The 23037-nt window shown below is 36.8% G+C and overlaps 2 protein-coding genes across 18 annotated transcripts in view; both read right to left on the bottom strand.

The window, feature by feature from the left end:
* Window positions 1-7005, bottom strand: part of elmo2 (engulfment and cell motility 2) — a 113533-nt gene extending 106528 nt beyond the window's left edge. For 5 of the 9 annotated variants that reach the window (XM_076982320.1, XM_076982337.1, XM_076982312.1 and 2 more), the window contains exons 1-3: window positions 6868-7005; window positions 5185-5252; window positions 3441-3572 (exon numbers count right to left, since the gene is read on the bottom strand). In XM_076982320.1, the coding sequence (XP_076838435.1) occupies window positions 3441-3514 (74 nt within the window). In that variant the 5' untranslated portion in view covers window positions 3515-3572; window positions 5185-5252; window positions 6868-7005. Of the gene's footprint in view, window positions 1-3440; window positions 3573-5184; window positions 5253-6867 lie in introns of those variants that run through there. The other 4 variants (XM_076982374.1, XM_076982529.1, XM_076982615.1 and 1 more) reach the window with 3 other exon arrangements.
* A 1460-nt stretch (window positions 7006-8465) lies between these two features.
* Window positions 8466-20191, bottom strand: arfgap1 (ADP-ribosylation factor GTPase activating protein 1). Of its 9 annotated transcripts, none has more exons than XM_076982825.1 (15): window positions 19919-20191; window positions 19467-19558; window positions 18823-18887; window positions 18626-18735; window positions 18231-18402; window positions 18031-18131; window positions 17617-17703; window positions 14940-15042; window positions 14772-14828; window positions 14510-14542; window positions 14170-14199; window positions 11619-11675; window positions 10355-10414; window positions 9788-9864; window positions 8466-9663 (listed from the first exon to the last, which is right to left on the bottom strand). In XM_076982825.1, the coding sequence occupies exons 3-15, from the start codon at window positions 18880-18882 to the stop codon at window positions 9336-9338; spliced, it is 1275 nt and encodes a 424-aa protein (XP_076838940.1). In that variant the 5' UTR covers window positions 18883-18887; window positions 19467-19558; window positions 19919-20191; the 3' UTR covers window positions 8466-9335. The 9 variants fall into 9 exon arrangements, with proteins under 9 accessions (XP_076838940.1, XP_076838860.1, XP_076839008.1 ...); XM_076982745.1 differs by having other exon boundaries at window positions 19467-19562; XM_076982893.1 differs by lacking the exon at window positions 19467-19558.
* Between the last annotated feature and the right edge of the window lie 2846 nt (window positions 20192-23037).

A 23037-nucleotide genomic window follows, 5' to 3' on the forward strand; every position in this document is an offset into this window, starting at 1 on the left:
TGGCCAAACAACATGAAACCTCACCACTGTGCATATCTCAGGACTATGTGTCATGCTGTGCAGTTTTAAAACATATGGCCACTAGGTGGCGCTATTTGTGAAAATCATGCATAACTCCTCCAAATTTTCACTTAGGAACATGCAACTTGTTTCATTTTATTCCTTGCAGTAGACCTGACAACTTTGCAATTACAAGTCCTATTAAAAAATGCATACTTTTGTCACATTCATCTATTGTTTGAAAATAGCTATTTACAAACTAGTCATAGGAATTTGATCCAATTATGGAAAAATTGCTATGACCATAATCAGTAGACTCTGTAGGTAAAAACTGAGTAAAAAAATGTTGGATTTTTATTTTTCTGATTGGTCCATTTTCCCATTATATCATTGTGGCCATGCCATATATGACCTATATTGCTATAACTCATAAACCATGTATGCAATCAATTCCCAATTTGAAAGGCTTTTATATCCTGAAGTCCTTGTGAGGTATGCCAAGTTTGGTTCAAATTGGCCTGTCGGGGGCGCTACAGTACCCAAAAACCTAAGAAAACATAAAAACTCATGCTGCAATCTTGTTATGCAGAATACAGACAAGTAATTGGTCTTGTATGATCCAGATCAATAAGTTCTATAACATTGCAATTGCATCTTATAACAAAAAGTGCACTGCCTGACCAGAAATGAACCTTTTAATTCACCAAAATGTCATATTGCATTACTGAGATTAATGAGATATCAGTATGGTAGTACTTGGGCTCCATCTAGTGGCCAAACATCGGAACGGACTGAAAACTATTTCTCACATGAAATACCACACAAACACACACACAAAGCTGATCTCAGCATGTGATTTAGTTCTGTGGTTTGAATCATTTTGCCAATACACATTATTTTGATCCTTTTGGGCCTTTAGTGACCCAATTGAACATTTTTTTGCACATTGATTTATTTGTGCATTTTTTCCACTCAAACAGCTTCTTTTGGGTCTAAAGGACCTATTGGGTCTATTGCCTATTGAAGCCAAGTGGCCTATTCGTGTGTGAACCCGCCAATTGCCGCTTGCGGCTATATTTAATTTTTGTGATTTGTTAAGGAAAAACGTGTAATTTTGTTTCTGGAAGTGGCATGTTCTCAGAAATAGGCAGCTAGCCTAAGCCTAATTCTTGTACGAAGCAATTTGTTGTTTTTACAGAAAGAGCAGTATTTTTGTATAATAAAATTTTTGAGTGGCCAGTTCTGGCAGCTAGCCTAAGCCTACCAATTTTGTTTATTTTACTACAGTTTTATTAGTTTAATGTAGTGTTCTGAGTGTCAGCCTCAAACAGACATGTTGTCTTGGATTTACTTTTGTGTGTTTACATTATTGCAATATGTTGATAAAACCTTTACAATTATAATATCTTTATAAATGTACTCTGCTTTCATGCCAGCAGGCCGGAGTAGCTCGTTTTGAATTGAGACTCGCTTTTGAATCGGAAAATAATCGTTTTTTAATCTAATCGTTGGGATCTGAAAGAATCAGGAAAAAATCGAATGGTAACCCCAAGAATCGATTCTGAATCGAATCGTGGGATTCCCAAAGATTCGCAGCCCTATCTGAGATAGCATCATATTATCCAATATATAGACCCACCTCTTCTAGCAATTTTGATAGAATCAAAAGACGTTCTGCAGTGTCTGGCGATGGGTACAAAAGACAGCAAAAATATTTAGGTGTGGTTAATTGGTCAATCAGTGGTTTAACTACATGCATTAACTATACACATGTGAAGCCACTTGAACTTGAATGCTGACACCAGCACACACAATGGTTTAAGGTTTAGGACTTGCACATGTCTATCAGCAAATGAGTTTCCCATGTAGGAATTGTGCAGATGTTTCACAAGGCTATATACAACCAGTAGCAGTGAGCAGTACTAAACCGGTAGCAGTGATTTAAATAAATGCACATACCAAGAAAACAGACCACCATCATTCCAAGCAATAAATAATAAATGGGTAAAGAAAGCTGCCAGTCAATATGTGACCTAAAACAACTACAACTTCAAGGATCCAGGCAGACACAATATCAGATGTGTTGTGCCAGATTGCTAGGTCAGGCGACACATCAGGCGACATGCATTTAGTGTAAGAATATGATAGCAACGTAGATCCATGCAACTTACTGTGCAGTTACCATAAGATCTCAAATGTCCATTATTAAACATTAAACATCTACAAAAAGAGGGTGTCCCAACAAGTGTCCCAGCATGTGACGTGGTTACTGACAGATATAATCCCAAGCTGGAATGCATGCTAATTTCATAATAATCAACAATAGATGAGACTAGAAAATAGAAATAGTTACCAAAATCTGGGGCCAGTACTGTTTGTATTGCTGTCTAATAGGTCAAATTACAACAGACATTTTGGTGCTTAATTTCTGTGCCACGTAAAGGGATAGATCAGAGAAAAGTTACAATTATATGATTATAATTTTCCCAGATGCAGTTTATCAGCAAAAACACTCTTGGAATCTAAATTATGCTTCTTTCGTTTAGAATACCTGCTAATATTGTCCAACACTGTAAGCCAACAGCAACAATAACAGCCTTTGTAAACAAGTTACATGTCCAATACGAGTCCAATCTTCTCTCAACAAGCTTAGACCTCATGCAGGTCACTGCCTGTAGCTGTGACATTTGAATAATTTTTTATAGCTCGAAGTGAGTCATGCATTCATAAATGTCATTGACTAGTCCGTCAAACCTTCATTATAACCGGAGTGCAGTTTGAGCAAGCTGAGAGAAGTTTGTGGCTAATTATTTACTATGTGTGACGTTGGCGTCGGAGAGACGGACGAGACACGAGTCCGATGGTTTACGCACAATCACTTCTTTAATTCAACAGATATTGCGCAATCAGCGCACGATAAACATGAACACAGTACACAACGTGCAGACTTAAGACAACGACGAGCACAGGACACTGCGCGAGCGCACATTAAATAGACAAACCACATTAGCCCCACGTGATTACGAGACGATTCACAGGTGAGACACATTATTCACACGACATAGCCATCACCACAGAGTTCCACTGACGCAGACAAAGCACGTGGACTACGTATACACACGCCCAAAGGGGAGGGGCCGGGGTCCTCAACGTGACACTATGGCTATTTAGGTTGCTTTTGACTTCCAGCTTTAGTTATCATACACGTGTTAGCAGTTAGCATCTTTTGATGAAAATGAATGAAGAAAAACCTGAACTCCAAACATTTTTGGAATACATGCATTTTTTTTTTTCTAGTGGCAAGTGTTTTATTTGCTATGCAACTCCATTTAAGCTAAAAGTACTATATACATCTAGACTAAAAGTGTTATGGCAGCCAAATAAGGCTGATTCTTAATGTAAGATTTAGGCAAGAAGCTGTAAATGTCACCCAAACTAACCTGTCTGCTTTCTCCCTTTGAGAGGAATCTTTTGAGCCTAGTGATGAAGTCTTGGTGATGGACAACAGCTCCATGCTGTACTTGTATGCACTGGTCTCCTGTGACCACTGCAGCACCAGGCCTTGGATTCATCTAATGAAAATACTGGTGTGGGGTTCTGGTAGGAAAATACTGGAGTGGGGCTCAGTATGAGTCACACACATCCTCCTCCACTCCTCCGACTCCTAGGGAGTTGGATTCTCTGGAAGAGGTGTGCACACGACACACACACAGTCTCAAGAAATAAAAAACTAAGGAAGGAATATGAAAAGAGAAATACCAGGGACTTAAAGCTGCAGGACTGACTCCAAAGATCAGGAATTACATAATTAATTGCAAAATCCTAAGAATGGTAAAAGTAATGCACCACACCCTCAAAATATGACCACTATTTGGAGCTTGCTTTCCTATCTCTGTAGGATACTTGGAACATTTAGTGGAGTTAATAATGATTATTAATAATAATATAATTAAACAGATTACAAATACTGGATATGTGAGTACTTCTGGGCAATGACCTTCACAAGGTGATGGACCTCAGGTCGTAATAAGTTTCTTCTTTTCTTCTGTGAAGCACTTTGAATTGCCAGTGTGTATGAAAGGTGCTGTATAAAAGAAGTTGCCTTGCTTTGGCTTGTCACTCGCTTATTTAATTAAAAAGCTCTTGTAGGACAGCATAAAGATATACGATATGAATTTAAACAAACACTTATTTTAAGTCAAATTTTGTAAGACTGAAAAATGCTCATATGAAAATTAATATATGAATATCAAATGAACTCATATGACAGATATGCATTTTGTCAGTTAAAACTCATACAGATACATATGGGCTGGAAATGTTTTAGTCAGTGTAAATGCTGTCATGCTACTAAATTGAGCATTAACAGCATCTTGCCAAAAAGACATTTCTTCCAAATTACTTTTTGATTTTTGTATATTTAAACAGTTGTGTTTAAATATACAACCCTTTGATAAGCCAAACTAATGTTTTGTACATGAGAAAACACAGTACTGCACAGTGCTTCGGTTCTCTGGCTGCCCAACTACATCATGTTAGATTGATTAACAAACTTAATCTAGGTTCAACTTCTAACATTGCAACCTCTGATTTTCCACAAATAACATGCTAAAACAGTGAAAATGCATTGATACACTTCCAAGTATAAAATGCCTTGTGTTTCAGAGTTAAAATTATGAAAACCAACTGAAACAGTTCAGATGGTGCAGACACTGACAAGACGTGTAACATTAATAACATTCAGCTGTGCAACATTTGGGTGACACGTGGCAAATAACACTGCAAATTAGGGGTGCTACACTGCTTGCCTCCTCAAGAAGAGCTTGATCAGCAGCACTGATAGCACATCCGAGGTACTAAAAAGGCACATCTGGGATACTAAAGGCACATCAGAGATACTAAAAAGGCACATCTGAGCACATCCGAAATACTAAGGACACACACATATGGATTACTTATAAAATGTTTGGCCCATGAACCTACACTACATTGTTTTATGAACCCTTACACTTCATACATTTGCACTTCATCTGTTACTTAAAAAAAGAAATAGACCCCCAACCCCCCAAAAAATAATTCAGTAGGTCTCCTCTTACTCATATTTGAATTCTTTATTAAATCCAACATGTAAATCAAAAACTCTCAATATTTTTTGAGACGATACCTGATATGGTTTGAAGTTACCTGAAATGAAAGTGCTCAGTGAGTCCAATTCCAGTTTTTCCTAGCCTTTAAATGTGTTGTTGACACCCCTAAAACAAATACAGGAGTGCTAATGAAGTCAGATATTCACTCAAGTACACTTTAGATTGCTATCTAAATCACTGCTAGATTAGAACATCCATAAAGATGGATGGATGCCATACTTGCTAAGTACAACACAAGGGAGAGAGACATGTTCCAACCATTTTGCATTAAGAACAGGTATTTACTAAGATATTTTCCCTAAGATTTTCAGTCATAGCATACCATACAGAATTCTGAAGAATTTTAGGAAGATTGGGATGTGTGTCTGGTATAGGCCATGACACAAAGAACCCACTCATAGACCTATGATACAATTAGAATTTAGTTTTCCAGCATTTCCCGTTTCCAAAGATGCAACCAATCAGTACAACTCCAATCAGTTCCACAGAAAACTGGAAGGAAAAATGTGTTTAGACAGATGAGATTATAGATTATGAAGTTACATAAGCCTTACAGTTGAAATGCAAACACAAAATATCTTTAAACATAACCACCAACCAATTGTGAGTACATGTAGCAAATGTACCTCTACATTCACTTAAAAATTGGCAGGACTCCCATCTGAAAAGCACTTGTAACTAAACTTTGTTTAAAAACACTGTGTACCTAAAGGTTAGAAATGAACATGGGTTCATGAGGTACAGGTCTAGTCGCAACAATGTAACATAATTTTCTTGAATTATGGTACTACAAAACACATAAATTAAAGTAGGATACTTACCAATTAAAAATTTCCGGAGTTTTAATGTGTCTTGTCAGATGATTACGATCATCTCTAACATTATTTGGTTTTCATTCGCATGAGTCCAAAAGTGCGGACGCTTATGTTTAATGTCTCAAGTAATTTCAGTTAGAATGAATGCATCCAAACTGCTGTGTGACAACGGCTACTGAAAACCAGGTTGATTTTTTATTATTTTATTTTTTAACTGACCATGTCTTTTAAATTATGGTTTAATGTCCACAATACATTGAGCCATAGACTGTAGATTACTAAGACAGTTTGCAGGCTTTGTTTAACTATTTCTGTACAAGCTTTGAAAAGCAGGTTTAATTTATGTTACCATATTTGGGCTACAAGTTATTGCCAGCATTCAGAATTATTAACAATTAAACTAAACTGCAGTTGACGGTATGATTATTTTTAAATCCATTTTACAGTATTATGCCTACTTGTAAGTCACCTGATACTCATTAAGTCATTAAGTAATTAGGCCCGTTACAATTTCTTATCTACATTGGTACCTGAGCAACAAAAATTAATCTATTATTTGCATGCATTCCATTATTCGGTCTTGCGGGAATCGACGGTTCAAGCTAGTGAGACTCGTGAGATCACTGGCGTTGATACAGCTTAAGCTATCGTTCGTTTTGAACCTCTCATGCAAAACCAAATGTGACCAGTGAACATTTAAAACGTAATATTGTACATTCATCCGCAGCCTTCTGAAGCTTTTCAAGTCTGTCGGTGATTCATCTCGAGCTTGTAACCTACGTTACAAAAGACGTCTCGACTGACAACAACAGATTCTCATAGCTTCAGCTGACCTGCCATCTATTCAAGAACAAGACAGGCCTTGCTGATTTAATCTCTTCACATAAAAAAATATATATAATTACCTTTATAGTTTTATCACTTGATGGTCGATGCACGATATCCAAAGCAGCGTTGGTCTTACTCCATAATCTAGGATTTTCTTTTTCCGCCGTTCTGCTCCTCTTCTCAGTCTTAAAGGATGGATGCTTCGCCTTCGCGGCGTTATGGGGAAAACGCGCCTCGTAGGCGGGAGCCGAACATTTGCTCTTCGCGATAGGTCGCTCTTCATGTCATTTAACTTTGCTAAGAGTGGGTTTTACCGGAATTTACGCCCCTATGCACCGGGATTGTAAGAACGCATTAGCAAATAAGATGCATTTCTTACATGTTTTTTTTACACATAGGCTATTTTTGCGTATAAAATCCAAGCTAATAAACATGATTGTTGAGACATTCATTACTCTTCTAATATATATTTTAGAAACGACTTTAGAGGTATATCGTATTTATTTCATAATTTATTTCAATTCCCCCCACAACGAAAAAGTTATCTAAACCTGCCTGCATAACAAATACAGCTGTTGTCGGCAGTGCTTTACAGCGGTCTTTGAAAAGGAAATTAAAAAGGATATTGCACACATGCCCAGAGTTCAAGTTACTTTCCACTTATTATTGACATGGAGTGCAGAATTCAAAATCAAAACAAAGCAATATAGATTTGAGAATTAAGGTAAAAAAAATATTTGTCTACAGGGAAAGGATGTCAGTTAATGGGAGCTATAATAAATTTCATTTAAAAAAATAAAGTCTTACATGAAAGTAATCTAGAATTTGTTCTGAATCACTCAATAGGGCACAGGAGTTTTACACATACCAGATACAACCTCCAAGTCTGTAATTGCAAAGTCGAGTAGCATGTACCATTTTATGCCTTTCATCAGTATTATATCTGACCATGAAACATTGAGGTTATCTGAAAAGTGTTTTTAAAAATGTGTCACTTGAGAAAAATAATGCTTGTTTTACTAAATTTCACTGAAAAAAATTAAACAAATGTTTCAGCTACCAATCGTTTAATCATTTTTTTAACTGTTGCTTCTATTTCATGCACACAATGACATTTTAAGGATACATTATATATATATATATATATATATATATATATATATATATATATATATATATATATATATATATATATATATATATATATATATATATATATATAGTATTTTTTAAACATTGGTCACATTGTTCTTTCTGTGAGCATTAAAATGTTAAGGCATGTAACGGGTTTTGAACAAAGGAGAATAGCAGAGTAGAGCATGTACAGATGCATCACATTTCAGAAGAATATTGCTTCTGAGAAGGAAAATAAAGCACAAACATCTCAACATTGATACAGTCCTATAATCATTTGCAAACAGTAAGAGAGTTTTGATTAGTAAAGAGTACTGCCTCAGACATTCAGCACCACAGAAAAAGCACTCGGGATTGGGCAAAGAGCAGTTCAGTGAGCAAATTTGCACTGAATTCAGTGCCCCATGAGGAGAAAGAGCTTTGTGCATGTGTCCCCCCCAAAACAAAAAAAAACACTGTGGATGTTCTGTGCTCGAGCATAAACTCAAGAATGCTGGGGTTGTGATCTGAAACAAAGTAAAGACCTAGTTTACAAGAATACTTCTTGGGGAATTTGGTTTTTATTTAATAAAACTTAAAAAGATTTACCAACACTAAAATCTGTAGAAAAGAATTCCAGAATACGGATGAGACACCATGATGTGTATAATTGACAGCTTTTAGAACGTTTTCACTGAAATTCTTAAACTAATTATAATTTAGTTTTAGAATCAATTTAGCAAGATCGTCTAAGAACTTTAGAAAAAACATCCTCAAAATATCTCACTATTTTGTTGAGTTCATTTGAAGCTATTCATTTATTAAATGTAATTGTAAATGTAATTGTAAATGCAATTGTATGAGACAAAATCATAACCTAATTCTCCCCATTTAAAATACAATACATTAAATTACTGCTTAATGACTTCTTTCACAGAATATCAAAGTAGGCTAAAGTAATGAGGAAAAAGGCTTGTTTTTTTTCTTGCAAAAACATAACAAAAAAGTGTCTCCTCTATGGAAAACAGAACATAAGTGCAGGGATATAATAATGGAATGCAACTGAAAAACACATAGGTCCTCATCAAAGGTTGCATCAACATGATGTGTCAAAATATAACCCTAGAGACATTCCAATCAATACAGTGTGTTGCACAGCAAATACAGAGTCTAAATTACTACCGTGCAGAAACTGACCCAGAATCAGTTCAGAAATTCAATTCCAATCTCAACCTGAACTCAGCAAAGACAATGATGAATAATATCTATGGAGAAGGCATTCACATCATTAGAATTTCTGGAATATATTTCAAACCAAACAGGTTACTCCAAAACACATCTGATAACAACACATAGACTACATCCAACCTCCAAAGTGATGAGAGAATGACCACAAATAGTCCATTGCAAGTCAATTTGAAAAGGGGGCCTTCTACCAGTCAGCATTATCCCACAAATCCTCCTCAGGTTTAGTAGGGCTTTTCTTTGGTTTCTTCTCTCCAGCACTTTCCCAGTTGTTGTCCCAGGCTTCCCAGCTATCTCCAGTGCTATGTTTGTTATTGGACTGGGCCTCAGATCCCCAGTTATCCCAGCTGTCTGAGCTCTTCTTTTCAGCAGAGTTGTCAGCAATGGTCCAGCTGTCACTACTGGGGGACTTGGGTTTACTGCCAAAGGTGTCCCAGAAGTTCTGACCGGCTCCGTCACTCTCTTGATAACCAGTAGAAGAATCCATGTTCTGATAGCCTTCACCACCTACAGACCTAGTGGCATGCATCAAAACATTAACTTTTTTCATTTGAATCATGACATTACTAAAGACTAAAGGTCTTTAATATTCATAATCTTGTGTAGTCCAGTCCTTGTGAACAATGTGTGTTAAGTTACCCATCAGCAGGGTCCCCTGGTTTGCCAGAAAAGAATGAGCTCATGTCCTTCCAGCCTTTTGTTCCAGCATCCTGCAGCTAGACACAGCAAAATATTTCAGTACATTTGTGATTAAATAAAGTCATAGAAATACAGCATACTGCATAAGCTCCTAAGATAGATGGCAAAGCAATTAGAGATTATGACTGTATGTAAATCTCACACATCAAAATGTACAATTAAAAATGCAAATGCATCAGTGCTGTTTAGATCAATCTGAGAAAACATTCTCAAAATTGTTATTCAAACTACCACTAACCTATATTATATACATGATATACTCACCATTATAATAACAATAGCAGCACAAAGAAATGGACAAAAAATGCAAATTAACTTTCAGATGAATTACTGTATACCCAAAACCTCCTCCTCTGAGAGAACACCTAGGCAATAAATAACTGTTTACTTTGCACGTCACTTTGCAAGCAGAGTTAGGCCTGTATCTTCTGATTTGCTACTACCTGTAAACCTTGTGTCTCAGAGGAAGTCAGCAGTGGGTTAGTGCGGTGACAGCTTATGTCATACCTTAGAGGCAAACCCTGTGATGCCCACTGCCATTTCATCAAATAACTTTCCATCTTTTACCTAAATAAGTCAAATCAATGTTAATACTGAATTTCAGCAGTAGTCTGGACAACAGAATATGCAGACAAGTTATACATGTTCAGTAAGCTTGTAAAGGTTTTGGATCACAACCTTGAATCTGGACTCCACAATTTCTATACAATATATATGTGAAGTGTTTTTGTTTTACCTAGTGAGAAAGAGTTCATCGGTGCACTCTCACATGACTTTATACATAGAAAATCTAACAGTTCAGTCAAACAGTTTATTCTTCAAACTATAAATAAAGCTGCACTCTTGAGTTTTACAAATCTAAAGAAATCTCAGTTTAAAATCTCAAAAGCCATTTTAAAAATAACAGAGGACAATACACTGAGGAACATATGTTTATATTGCGCTTGGCTGAAAATAACTAATAACTTATGACTAATATGAGTGACTAATGACTAATAATAATAGCTTATTTCAAAATCACACATTTAGAATACTATTATTTCAGAGAAATAGTACAGACTGCTCCACTACCTGGCCATACAGTAGTTACTATCACCATGGTAGCATTTCTATTTTCCATTTATAAATTCCAAAAAGTCATAACCTTTTACCTATGTAATAAAATAAAATCACAATTTAATAGAAAAATACTACTTTAGTAACTAAAGTCTAGACCATATTCAATCACCATTGGAACATTTCTGCTATCCTGACCCATTCTGAAACCCTCAAAACTGGTTACTGGTTTAAAATACATTACAAAGACTAGTGCGACTCTGCATTAAAGAAAAAGGAGCTCTGACACCAAACTATGGCTCAAAACCAAAGCAAGAACCAAACCATTACACACCTACTGTTCAAAAAAAGCAACCTCATAATAAAAAGCTATTTTGTAGTCTGATAAACATTACAACATTTGATTACATTTCCACATATCTTTAGTCAAAAAATTTGCAATTACTTCTGATCAAGTTCACCAAAGCAGTACTAAAATATATGAATAATGTTTTGTAACTGTTTGTGTGTATTGTTTCATACACCATTTTAATGGTAAAGTTTGTTTAAACAATTACATTATCTCTACATTTCCTTTTCTGCTCTTATGTAAATGCAAGACTCTAAAGTAAAAATAAACTCTAAACAAAACATCCTTCTGGCCAACAAGCATTAGGTTGCCTAGGTTGATGTACAACCCACCACCAAAGAAGCACTGACTGCAAACATTAGTTACCTTTTCTTGAGTTGGTTTGACTACATTTTCATTTAATGTTTGGCCTAACTCAGCAGCCTAGTTGAGAGTAGAAAAGGAAGAATATGTATGAAGATAATATGAACAGACATAAAATGAAAAATTTAATCAAGGAGATTTGACAATATGTACTCAATTTCTTTGTGCACACCAAAGACAGGAGACAACGAGTCATTTAGCAATTGTGGTATGAATGGATACACCAAAACAAAAATCTTTACCTGTGTTCAACAGAGTATAAACTTTGATTACAAACATAAAGGGCATAAATATATATACCCAAAGCCCTTAATGCACATTCTGATAGGTAATTCCTTGTCAAATCATTAGAGCTCAAAGCCATCAATCACAATATTAATAAGGTACAAAGCCGTGCTAATGAGACTGTTTAAATAAATATTTCAGCCTTTTTCAACCTAATCTCCATCTACTGCAGTAGTTGAGGAAAAATTTGATATAATTGGGGAAAATATAAATGGTAAAATAAATAATAAAAAAAAACTATTTGTTATCACTTTGCTAGAACAATAACAGGGCAAAATGGATTCATGTAATTGGGGTATAATGTCTATTGTTGTGTCTCATATTGCCAGATGTTTCAGACAAAGTGAAGCAAAGAAGATGCTCCCTCATCATCTCCTACCACATACAATAAGATGTTATCATATTTTCTTGACTTTAGTTTTTGGCTGATTACTGTAACTTTTCTTGATCTACTGCATCTGTAGCATATGGGCAAAAATTCCCTGGACGTCCATAAAAAGTTCTCTGGACTTCCATAAAAAGAGCAGAAAATCTATGTGATATACTCAAAGAAGGGCAGCTATATAGTTGTCAACAGCTCCCTTTAGGCTTCCATTTTACGTTTTTGAGTGATCGTGGTTTCTCACTCTTAGCTAAGCATAGAAACATACAAAATATTGTCCAAATAGCTACCTATGTGCTGCAGACGTGGTAGAGAATTAGGTTGAAAAACACTAGCACCTTAAATGGGGTGGGGAGGTGGTGGTGGGTGCTTACACCAAACAGTGCATTCATTAGGGCTGGGTGGCTGAAACCAAGATACAGTATATCAAAACTAGTATCAGTACTTGGTATTAGGGTTGAGCAACAGGGGGGGGGGGGGGGGGGATTAAAATTTACATATCAATTTTTTGCGACTCATTGAGGATTCTCAATTACGATTTAATTGTTTTTTTATCCTTACATAAAAGAAAACTGAAAAGGACAATTCAAAATGTATTTTTACCTATTAGAATGATTTTTTTTAGAATAGATGTGGAAAAATAATGACAAGCATAATCTATAGATACTTAAAAAATTTAAATACCCATAACAGACTAAAAGATCATTAGAATACAAAAAATACTCAGTCTCAGTCATTTTTCCTGGTGTGTGAAATGTACTACAACTACACCATTTGGGTGGGAGGCCAGCTTGTATTTGTGTTTGCGTCATAGCCTATGTGCTGTAATATGTAAGGTATGGTAAAAATGTCTGTAGCAGCACTATAAATTTGTTACCTTATCCCACGTCTGGCTTTTCAAATCCAGACTTTGGTGCAATTTCCACTTTAGTGCCAGAGTTGGCATGGCATTACCCACCATGTGGCTTTATTTGAGTTTTTCTGTCTGCACCCTTGTCTCGTGTTTTGTATATCTGCACACTTCACTGTGTATGTACAATCTACTTGTGTATGTATACATTGTATACTTATCACTGTTTTCTAATTTACGTGGTTTTGCTTTTTTATTTAAACCATTTTCTGCCCACTTTGTCTAACTATGGGCAATAACTAAATGAGCACACATTTGCTAAATAAAAGTTACTCATCACTGCATAGGTATCCTGCATCAATTCACTTTATCTTAAAATAAAGTGATTTCTACCTGAGATTTCACCTATTTTATCTGCAATCTGCTGCTTGTTTTCAATGTTTTATTTTTATTATTTTAATCACACTCAATTGTCACATTTAGAAAAATCACCACTACTAGGGATTTGGTACTGGTACCAAATTGGTACTTTTGTTGGAGTGTGAATGCTTTTTTTCCACAATACGCAGTTTTTAAACAAAACAATATCAAACTTCTTATATGTTTACACGTTTAATATGGTCTTAATTAGCAGTATAACTCCCACCAGCTAGCAATGTTACCTAAAATCTTATGGGATGCAGCCTATTTTTAAAATGTGAGTGAATTAATTAAAACTTGAAGTTCAATGAAAAAAAAAGTGAGAATCATCAGCCTTTATCAATGGACCACTCAGAATAATAAGATATGGCTGTTCAGAGATTTCGTCAAAACACAAAAAGGTTCGGACATTCAGTCTGCAGTCCTAGAATTCCATTATATTTTACCCTGACCATCATTCACATTCAGGGATACACTAAAATAAACAAAATGAATCAACAAGCTCTGTGAAATAATGAATATTACACAATCATCAATACAAGTAAATGCAAATGCAACAGCTACAACAACACAAGACAGACAATATTACAAAGCGAGCGAGTCATGCATGGTTTTACCGGCTCAGGGGGTGGCTTATAGCCCCTTAACTTTTATCCAGAGTAAGCAGTTGGAAGTAAAGTATGCAACAATGTTCTCACTACACAATCATCAGGTATTAGAATTTTTGATGGACATTTAAAACAAACTTGAGTTCCAAGTTTTTCTTTCAAGCCTTAATATGCTCAAGATCATAGCATATAGGATAAACACTTTAGATAGGCATCGAGGAAAACTGATATGCTTGATCTTGAATTGCTTATGCCATTAAACAGAAAATCATATGAGTTAATATTTACAAGCCTTTTAATTTCAACAATAAACAGGGGTGCATTTCAGCACTGAGGTGGTGGAACTCACCTTCAAAGACGCCTGGCTGGCAAGTTTTGTTGTCTGTTTCAGAAAAGTAAAAAATGTATGTTTTGATTTTCATTTTAACTGAAATGTTAATACATAATTTATGCAAAACAGTTCAATCAAATTTCAAATGCATTAACATTTATGCTTATGGGTCATCGGATATACTACACTCTAAAATCAATATCAGCTCTTGAAAACCCAAGCAGGCCAACCACTAATGGCAAGTCAAGAACAATGACGAAAGTACATACATTGTACTTACATTGTCTTTTGCGACAGCTGCAAACTTACTTGCTCCAACGGTGAAGCTGTTCCAGCCCTATTTGAAAACCAAAAAATATCAATCTATAAAGAACAGTAGGGATGAATCAACCATAGTGAAGTTTTCAAGAAGCTTTTTTTATTTTTAAAAAATGGGGTGAAATCATACCGAGTAAATGGAGGACATTGCATTGTTAATGAAATCTTCATCCTTCTTTGGAACATTAGGTGTGTTACCAAATCCCACATATCGATTTCCTTGGCTACTTCCACTGCAGGAGTAGATCAATTCAATTACTATGAGATAGGGACTAAATTTCATCATAACACTCTAGCAGATCCTTTGAGTCATCACTTCATTAGGTACACCTGCTCTATAGCTGTCATTCCACTGCAGATTCTGCCAGACTGTTAAGTCCAAGTTTCAATTTACTACTGCTGGCACTATTATTTGTTGTACTCTGTGTGTCTGTCATTATTGGCCTCTTCCATGATGGATACAGTGACCCAAAGGACATGTATTTATACTTTTGTAAACAGAAAAACAAGAAACACAAACAAATAATTAATGCTACTGGAATCACAGACAAACAAAGTTAATATGATTTAGCCTCACAGTACAACTGATGATAAGACTGGCAGCCTATAGAATAAGTCCACCTAATATACAGCTGTGGTCAAAATGTTAAAGACCACTTCAATTTTTTTTATTAAATCATCACTACATGGCAGCCATGCCATTCCAGTCTGTTGAATTCCAAAACAGGTAGACCTACAACTAAGGTACAGATTAGGTTATCACCTTAATTAAATCTTATTTATAAAAGAAAAGTATATAAAACACCACAACGGTCATCACCATCCTCCTACATTAGGCCAAATATAATGGCAAAAACCTAACACCTAAAATGCAGATTTTTTTTTTCTATTGAGTATTCCAAAAGAGTGTAACAGAAACGTATTGAGTGAGGAAAAGTAGGGTTCAATCCTGGCTTTACACTCTTGGATAGTGAGTAACAGGGAGCTTTCATTCTTATTTTCAGTTCAGCAATTCTTAAGAAAGTTGTCAAACGGCAGACCTTGGCGATAACAAAACTACAGACTGGCAGAGGGTGAAAATGACTCTCCACTGTCTGGGATGACTGCCAACTCACTCGAACGTCACTCACCAATTAAAGAACGGCATCAAGTGACCCACAAAAAGAATAGGAAATGGCAGTTGGGGTAAACCATACAAGAATGTATGGTCAAAACGGGCTCCTAGGTGCAGGGCTGAAATCGTGCAAAGCGACAAAAAAAGGCCCTCATAAATGAGAAGCAAACAAGAGCCACTCTTTGCAAAAGGCCAAAAGGATTGGAGGCCATAGATGCCTGAATTGACCTAGTCATCTCTGACGAATTTTCAGCTTGACCTTCTTCTTCTTCTTTCGGCAATTCCCATTTAGGGGTCGCCACAGCGGATCAAACTCCTCCATCTGGCCCTGTCCCGAGTGTCCTCCACTGACACACCAACCACTCTCATATCCTCTACCACTGCATACATAAACCTCCTCTTAGGTCTACCTTTCCTCCTCTTGCCTGGAAGTTCCATCCTCAAGACCCTCCTACCAATATACCTCTCCTCCCTCCTCTGTACATGTCCAAACCATCTCAATCTTGCTTCTCTAACTTTATCTCCAAAACATGCTACATGTGCTGATCCTCTAATTAACTCATTTCTGATCTTATCCTTCCTCGTCACTCCAAATGAGAATCTCAACATCTTCATCTCAGACACCTCCATCTCCCTCACCTGTCTCTTTGTCAGTCCCACCGTCTCCAGTCCATACAACATAGCAGGTCTCACTACTGTCCTATAAATCTTTCCTTTCATTCTAGCCGACACCCTTCTATCACAGATCACCCCAGACACTTTATGACATCCACACCACCCTACCTGCACTCACTTCTTTACCTCTCTTTCACTTCCTCCATTACTCTGTACCCTCGGCCCTAAGTAGGTAAACTCGTCAACCTTCAATTTTCAGCTTGACCGAACACTATATTTTTATGACTATCCTAAATACAATTTTTGGGCCCCGGACATTTGACAATAATCAACAGTATATTTGAGATTAAGACATTGAATGTTTCAATGTCCACCAAATTATATTTGCCATAACAGGTTTATTAACAGTGTGCTTTAGCACTAATATTAATAAAACATACTTAATTACTAAAAAAAAGTTGCAATACAGTATCTGCTAGGTCTGTACCCTCCTCTTAATACAAAGAAAATAAATAATAGACGCACATATAACCATAGACAGACATACAATTTAAGAACAACAGCAAGTGGTATCAGCTGAGTTAGTGCTCTTATAGAAAAGTAACAACTTTGTATTCGTGAACATGAACCTTATTTGTATATTTAGATGACCACCGAGCTACCACTTTAGCTCACTAGCTAAATGTACTGATAGAATTTTAGTACTCTTCACCGGCTTGGTATATGACTTGGTCAAATGAGTCATGACTGCTTCTCTGCTACCTTTAGTTTTAGAGGAGAAACATTTGATGGCCAAGCCAAAACCACCCCCCCCCAAGAAAAATATCACTACCTATCGAATGAATGAATGAATATCCAAATATAATAATATTTGGGTCTATCCCTAAATAGTTTATTATTTGGAAATAGACAAAAATGTGTGTAGGTTATAGTAAAAAATAAAAACAGAGATACTGAATTTTGCAGTGGTCTATTTTTTTTCCAGAGCTGTAGACTGTGACACATAATGCAACTTGATCTGCTTATGTGCATGTTGAAGGATCCTATAGATACCATGAATACAAATTATCAAACGCACCTTTGGTAAGAGTTGACATCGTCACTGAGCCAGTCTTCAAACACAGTGTCAGAGTGTGAAGAATTCTGTCCCAGACCAGCTGTGCTTCTGCAACAACATTTTTCCACATGATGGTAAATGTATATATAAGATGTATGCAGCTCTGAAATGTATGCAGCTTTGATGCACACTTTAATATTTCAACATCTTAGACTAATCATAGTAAAAAACATATGCAGAAACCCACAAGTGTGAAACTATAGTACTTCATAAAAGGCCAAAGTACCTAGTAAACTTAGATTTCATTTCTTAAATAGTTTATGTAGATAATGTTAGTGCATTACAATGAGATACATTTCATTTACATGTGCTGTAGCATAAAATCAGTGCTGAGACACTACACTGGGTAAACTATAAATGTAATGATTGACTTGCCGATGAGCAGTAGAGAGTCCAGTCTTTGGCTGAGGAGGAGCCCAGTCTTTAGCAGGCGAGTTTTCAATAGACCATTCTTTCCCCTCTGCTAGAGTAGCAACCTAAGCACAGAATCCACACCTAAATGTCGCATAATGCTTAGAAATCTTTTACATACGAGGAGGTTTTGTGTGTCCGAGTACATTTACACAAGTACCTACCTTGTCCCTAAAAAGAGCAGCAGCCCTGCTGTTGTATTTTTCTTGTAAGGTCCAGTTGGAATCATAGTCATCCTGGAGCTCCAAAAATAACTGAAATTTCTCATTTCCCCCAACCTTCATCTTATCTAGTTCTATATCCTTCCATTTGTCCATTGAAACAGACCTCACAAAGCTATAAAAGAAATTGGGTGGGTGTAAGAAAGGCTCAAACTGTAAAAATGAAAAATATAAATATACAAACATCCCACAAACACACATGTATATAAAGCACTGAAGAACTTGCATGGCTGATGAAGGACTTTTGTCTGAAAACATAGTTCTTTGTTCTTTCATAGAGCCTTGTGTACTATGCTGGCTAAGACACAAAGTGGTAAGTGTGCAGTAAATAAACTTACCTTAGGTGGACCCCAAGGCCCCTATGTTTTCCAGAGCATTCCAGACAAATCCATATCCCATAGGTCACACTCACCCATTGGGGATTGAATGCACCACATTCAAAACAAACCTAAAACGGCAGAAATCATGGTTTGACAGTAGTACTCACCTGGCACCTGTGTGAAATTCTAATAGAAACAAACTAATTAATACACACATTATTTCCATTATGGGTCCGAACTTCTTTCAGAACACGTCTTGTCCTAGGGCTGGCCATTTTGTCTGTAAAGTAGAGTTAATAGTTCTCTTTATAAATATATAAATTTTTTCTGTGTCTAATTTTTACATTTACATATTACATTTATTAAATGCATACAATGTCACTAATAATGTTTCATTATAAAAAGAGATAAAAGGGATACCGACATTACCGGAGTACTTAACTCTCAATAAAGATGGCACTTTGCCTAATTTTGCCACACTTTCTAATGGTAATTCTGGTTTGAAAGCATAAAGAAGTTCCATGAGCACAAAAGCAGCCAACTAGTAAACCTGAGTTTCAAATTACATACTTCCTTCACGATTTCAAAGTCTGACAACATTAGGATCTAGCTACTGACTTCGTTTTTTCTGACTTCTATATTTAGCAATGATTTCTTACGTTTCTTTGAAACCCCTTCGTAACTGTATACAAATCGCAAATACAGCTAGCTAAGCAGTCATCGTCTTTTGGTGAAGACGAAAAACTGACAGCATTGTTTAAATAAACGAAAAAAAGAAAAAACGATTAATTATATTTAATAATTGACAGAGGATTTACACAATAACAGAAAATGAACAAAGCTCGTCGGTTTAACTTACGTCTTAAAGAAAAGACTGTTTCTCCGATCAACCTGTGGAGGACTTAGAAGCCAAAGGAAGGTGGCTTATCCTGCTGATGCCGGGCTTGACTACTGACTGAAACAAAACGTCAAAACGTAGGTAATCGATAGCTATCTATCCAATCATCTAATTAGAGACAATAATTCCGGTTTCCTGATCCAGAGATCTAAACATGACAAACATCAAACCCAGTTAGCTAGCTGGTAACCAGCCACATCACCGGTATAATACAACCAGAAGAGCGGGGTGTACTACAACAGCCAAGCCGACCTTCCCAACACAGACGACGGGTAGAAAGGACTGATCATCGAGGAACTAAGCAACTAGCGTAGCTAAACCAAAATGATCTCGTAAGTTGTTCCAAGTGCAAAGAATACAAAAACCCCAAACAGGTTAGCCATCGGCTAGCTGTAGTGTTAGCATACACGTACCTGACCGGGAATGCCGACGTTTAGCTCGCTGCTCACCGCTTTTCTGAGATATTACTAGCTTGTGATTGATAAGCGTCAAGAGTGATAAGTGGTCTGATCAAAATCTCGCTAGACCAGTAACTACAATTATTTGGTGTTTACTGCTTATGTGCTAAACGGATCTAGTTTCACGCCAGTCTTAGTATATAATACTTTTTGGCCCTAAGCAGCCATGATCCGTGACTTCACGTACGTAAGGACGAGTGAGTTGCTACGTTGGCAATGCAAGGCATTTCGGGAGAGCCCTTTGACGTCATCACCGACGGGGAGGCGCGTTCATACCAGAGACCGTACAGTCGCTTGTTCATACCAATAGCGGGACTCGACGAGAAAGCGTTACTTCATATTACACGCCGGTGGTGGATTATTCTAGCCTTAACAGACAACTCTGCTATTTTGTATATATAAAATTATATTTGTGTGTGTGTATGTATGTATGTATGTATATATTACTATTATTGTTATTATTATTACTGTTAAGCCCACATAAATCCACAATAATTAATTGTAATAATCTAATATATAATATTACATAAGAATAATTTTATATATTGTTACGACTACTCTAGGCTATAGCCCTAACAGAGAGTGAGTATGATATGGAAAAGAGGGAGTGAGATAGATATGAATGAAATGACGAATTTATTCAAAGTATGGCCAAGGGATGTAACTCCAGGACACGACACAATGCTCAAAATAACAAACAAAAACGTCTCTAACCAAAATAATATCAACTACCTAACCTGATGCGATTTAAAGAAACGAAAGTAAATAACAATAACCTACCCTAACTACCTATGACAAAACAAAGAGAACAGTATAACCAAAAGAGCGTCGTGTCCTTTCTTCCCGTCTGGGCCGAACTAACAAGCAGGATATTTATACTTATACACTATTTACATATATATACACATACATTATATACATAAACACATACAATATATATACCAGCTACCAAGACCAAAAGGGGCAAATCCAGACTCAAGTTCAGGGACGAAATAATACAAAGTCAAATACCAGAAAACCAACTTAACAATCGAACGCTACTATCACACACCAAAAGCCTATGTGGAGAAAGATCTCGTCCTGCTAATTCGTCGGTCTTTTAAAGGTGGGACTTCGGGTCTTGGGCGGTGAACAGCCAATCCACAACAACCAGGAAGAGGGAGAGTGACATGGTTGGAGGAGACACGCGGCTGGACCTGTAGCGTCAGATACCAGCAACGCAGCGACCAGCAGTGGTCGTAACAATATATATATTACCCAAGTAATTACTAAAAGTCAGTTTTTGAGATGGGATTTCTTAATACAGGGAGTGCGTTAGACCAGGGGCTCATCTCCTGTTTCCAAAATGCATCAATGACTGCTTGAGGAAGCTGTTCTACTTTGATACTTGAAGAAAAAAAACATGCTCAATAAAATGTAGGCTACTCGTGTTCAACAGTTTATTGATTTAAACATGAATTTGTAAGCCTACATATTGTACTACATTAAAGGGGGTTGATAACATGTTTATTCAGCTAAACATGATATTTGAAATGTAAGCCAACATTTAGTACATTTAACCTCACGGACGTAATTTGGGGGGGACTTTTTCAAAAGCCGGTTTTGGTCCTCTGCAATTTTAACGGTTAAAAAGAAATATTTAAATAGCGACAAATCTAGCGCTGGGACCATGCAGAAAACGACCGCTCCGAGCTCCCCTCCGGTAACACTTTACGCTCCTAAAAATGAATTTTCCATGAAGCAAACCTGGCGACTTCGTGGCTGCATCCATATAAACACACGAAGTTTACTGTGCAATTTGGTTAGGAATACAGCCGAGCTAAACTATCAAGTTGAAAGTCATCATAATTTGCTTACCCATTTTGACCCAGTTCCCAACCCAACTTTAAGAATAGACTAACGGCGATAACGCCCGATAAGAGTATCAAATTAACGAACGCCGTTAACGGCCAACCAGCGGGTCTGTTGTCCCGGGCCCCATGGCCAGGGGGGCCCATCAAAGAGCCCAGCAATTTATTTTTTATTTAAAGTCTATAATTTTAAATAATCTTGAAATCTTTCATTAACATAAAATTCTGTACTCAAAAAAAGCTCAATGGCTAAAAATATATGTTTTTTACCTATCTGCATATTTTCCATTAAGTGCATACACCCCCGCCTCCCACTGAAAAATGGTTTGATCCAGCACCGACCGTATCCGGCTGGTACCCGCCCAACAGCGGGAAATACAGTGGTGGATAGTTAAAGTAAATACAGAAATCTGGAGCCCAGAAAAGAAAGGAAAAACATTTACCTGACGAATTTTAATTTTGCATTGTGTTTCAGGTTTGAAAAGTGCTAAAGTAGGCTAAAGTACTTGAAAATACTTGAAACTGTAACTACTTCGTTTCACAAGCTGTTTGACTGAATAGTTCTCTTGTATTACGTTAACAAATACGAGCCTCTTGTAATTCCAGGACGAAACATGAGAGAACGTGAAGACGTTAAGATTGGGCGTTTTGAAAATAAACAACAAACAAATAATGTGATTAAAAAAGCGAACTATTTCGAGTATATGTATAAATATTTAACTTAATTAAGTTTAACGTTCTGTGAAATATTGAAATGGACCTTTAAAGTGACGTACAAGTGCTTTAATTCCACCTTATAGAGGTGTACGAGCCCTGCAAACACGACTTTGTTCATTGCGCTGAAGCGCAGAGCGCGAAGTTACAAAATTCGAGAGGTGCAGGACCTTGCGAATCGACGGGCACGTAATTTTCGCCGCGCGGACCCTTGCGCCACTCGTGACGCGTCAAGTATAGACCAGTCAGCTGTCGGAAATTCAAATGATATAAGCGGGGGGGGGGGGGCACATGAAACTTTCTTGTCTCGGGCCCCAGCAAGGCTGTCAACGGGCCTGTATATATACACACCATTAAACCTGAGCCCGCTACACACTCTCTCCCTCCCCCCCCCCCCCAAATTTTTTTTCCTCTCCTAATAAACTGCACTAAAGAATAAAGGAAAAACCGAGATGACAGTATAGCTTTAGAAATGCATTCAAATAACATTTGTACTAGATAACTTGTTAA

The sequence above is a fragment of the Brachyhypopomus gauderio genome, chromosome 1 (assembly GCF_052324685.1).
Source record: "Brachyhypopomus gauderio isolate BG-103 chromosome 1, BGAUD_0.2, whole genome shotgun sequence".
In the NCBI taxonomy this organism is placed as follows: Eukaryota; Metazoa; Chordata; class Actinopteri; order Gymnotiformes; family Hypopomidae; genus Brachyhypopomus; species Brachyhypopomus gauderio.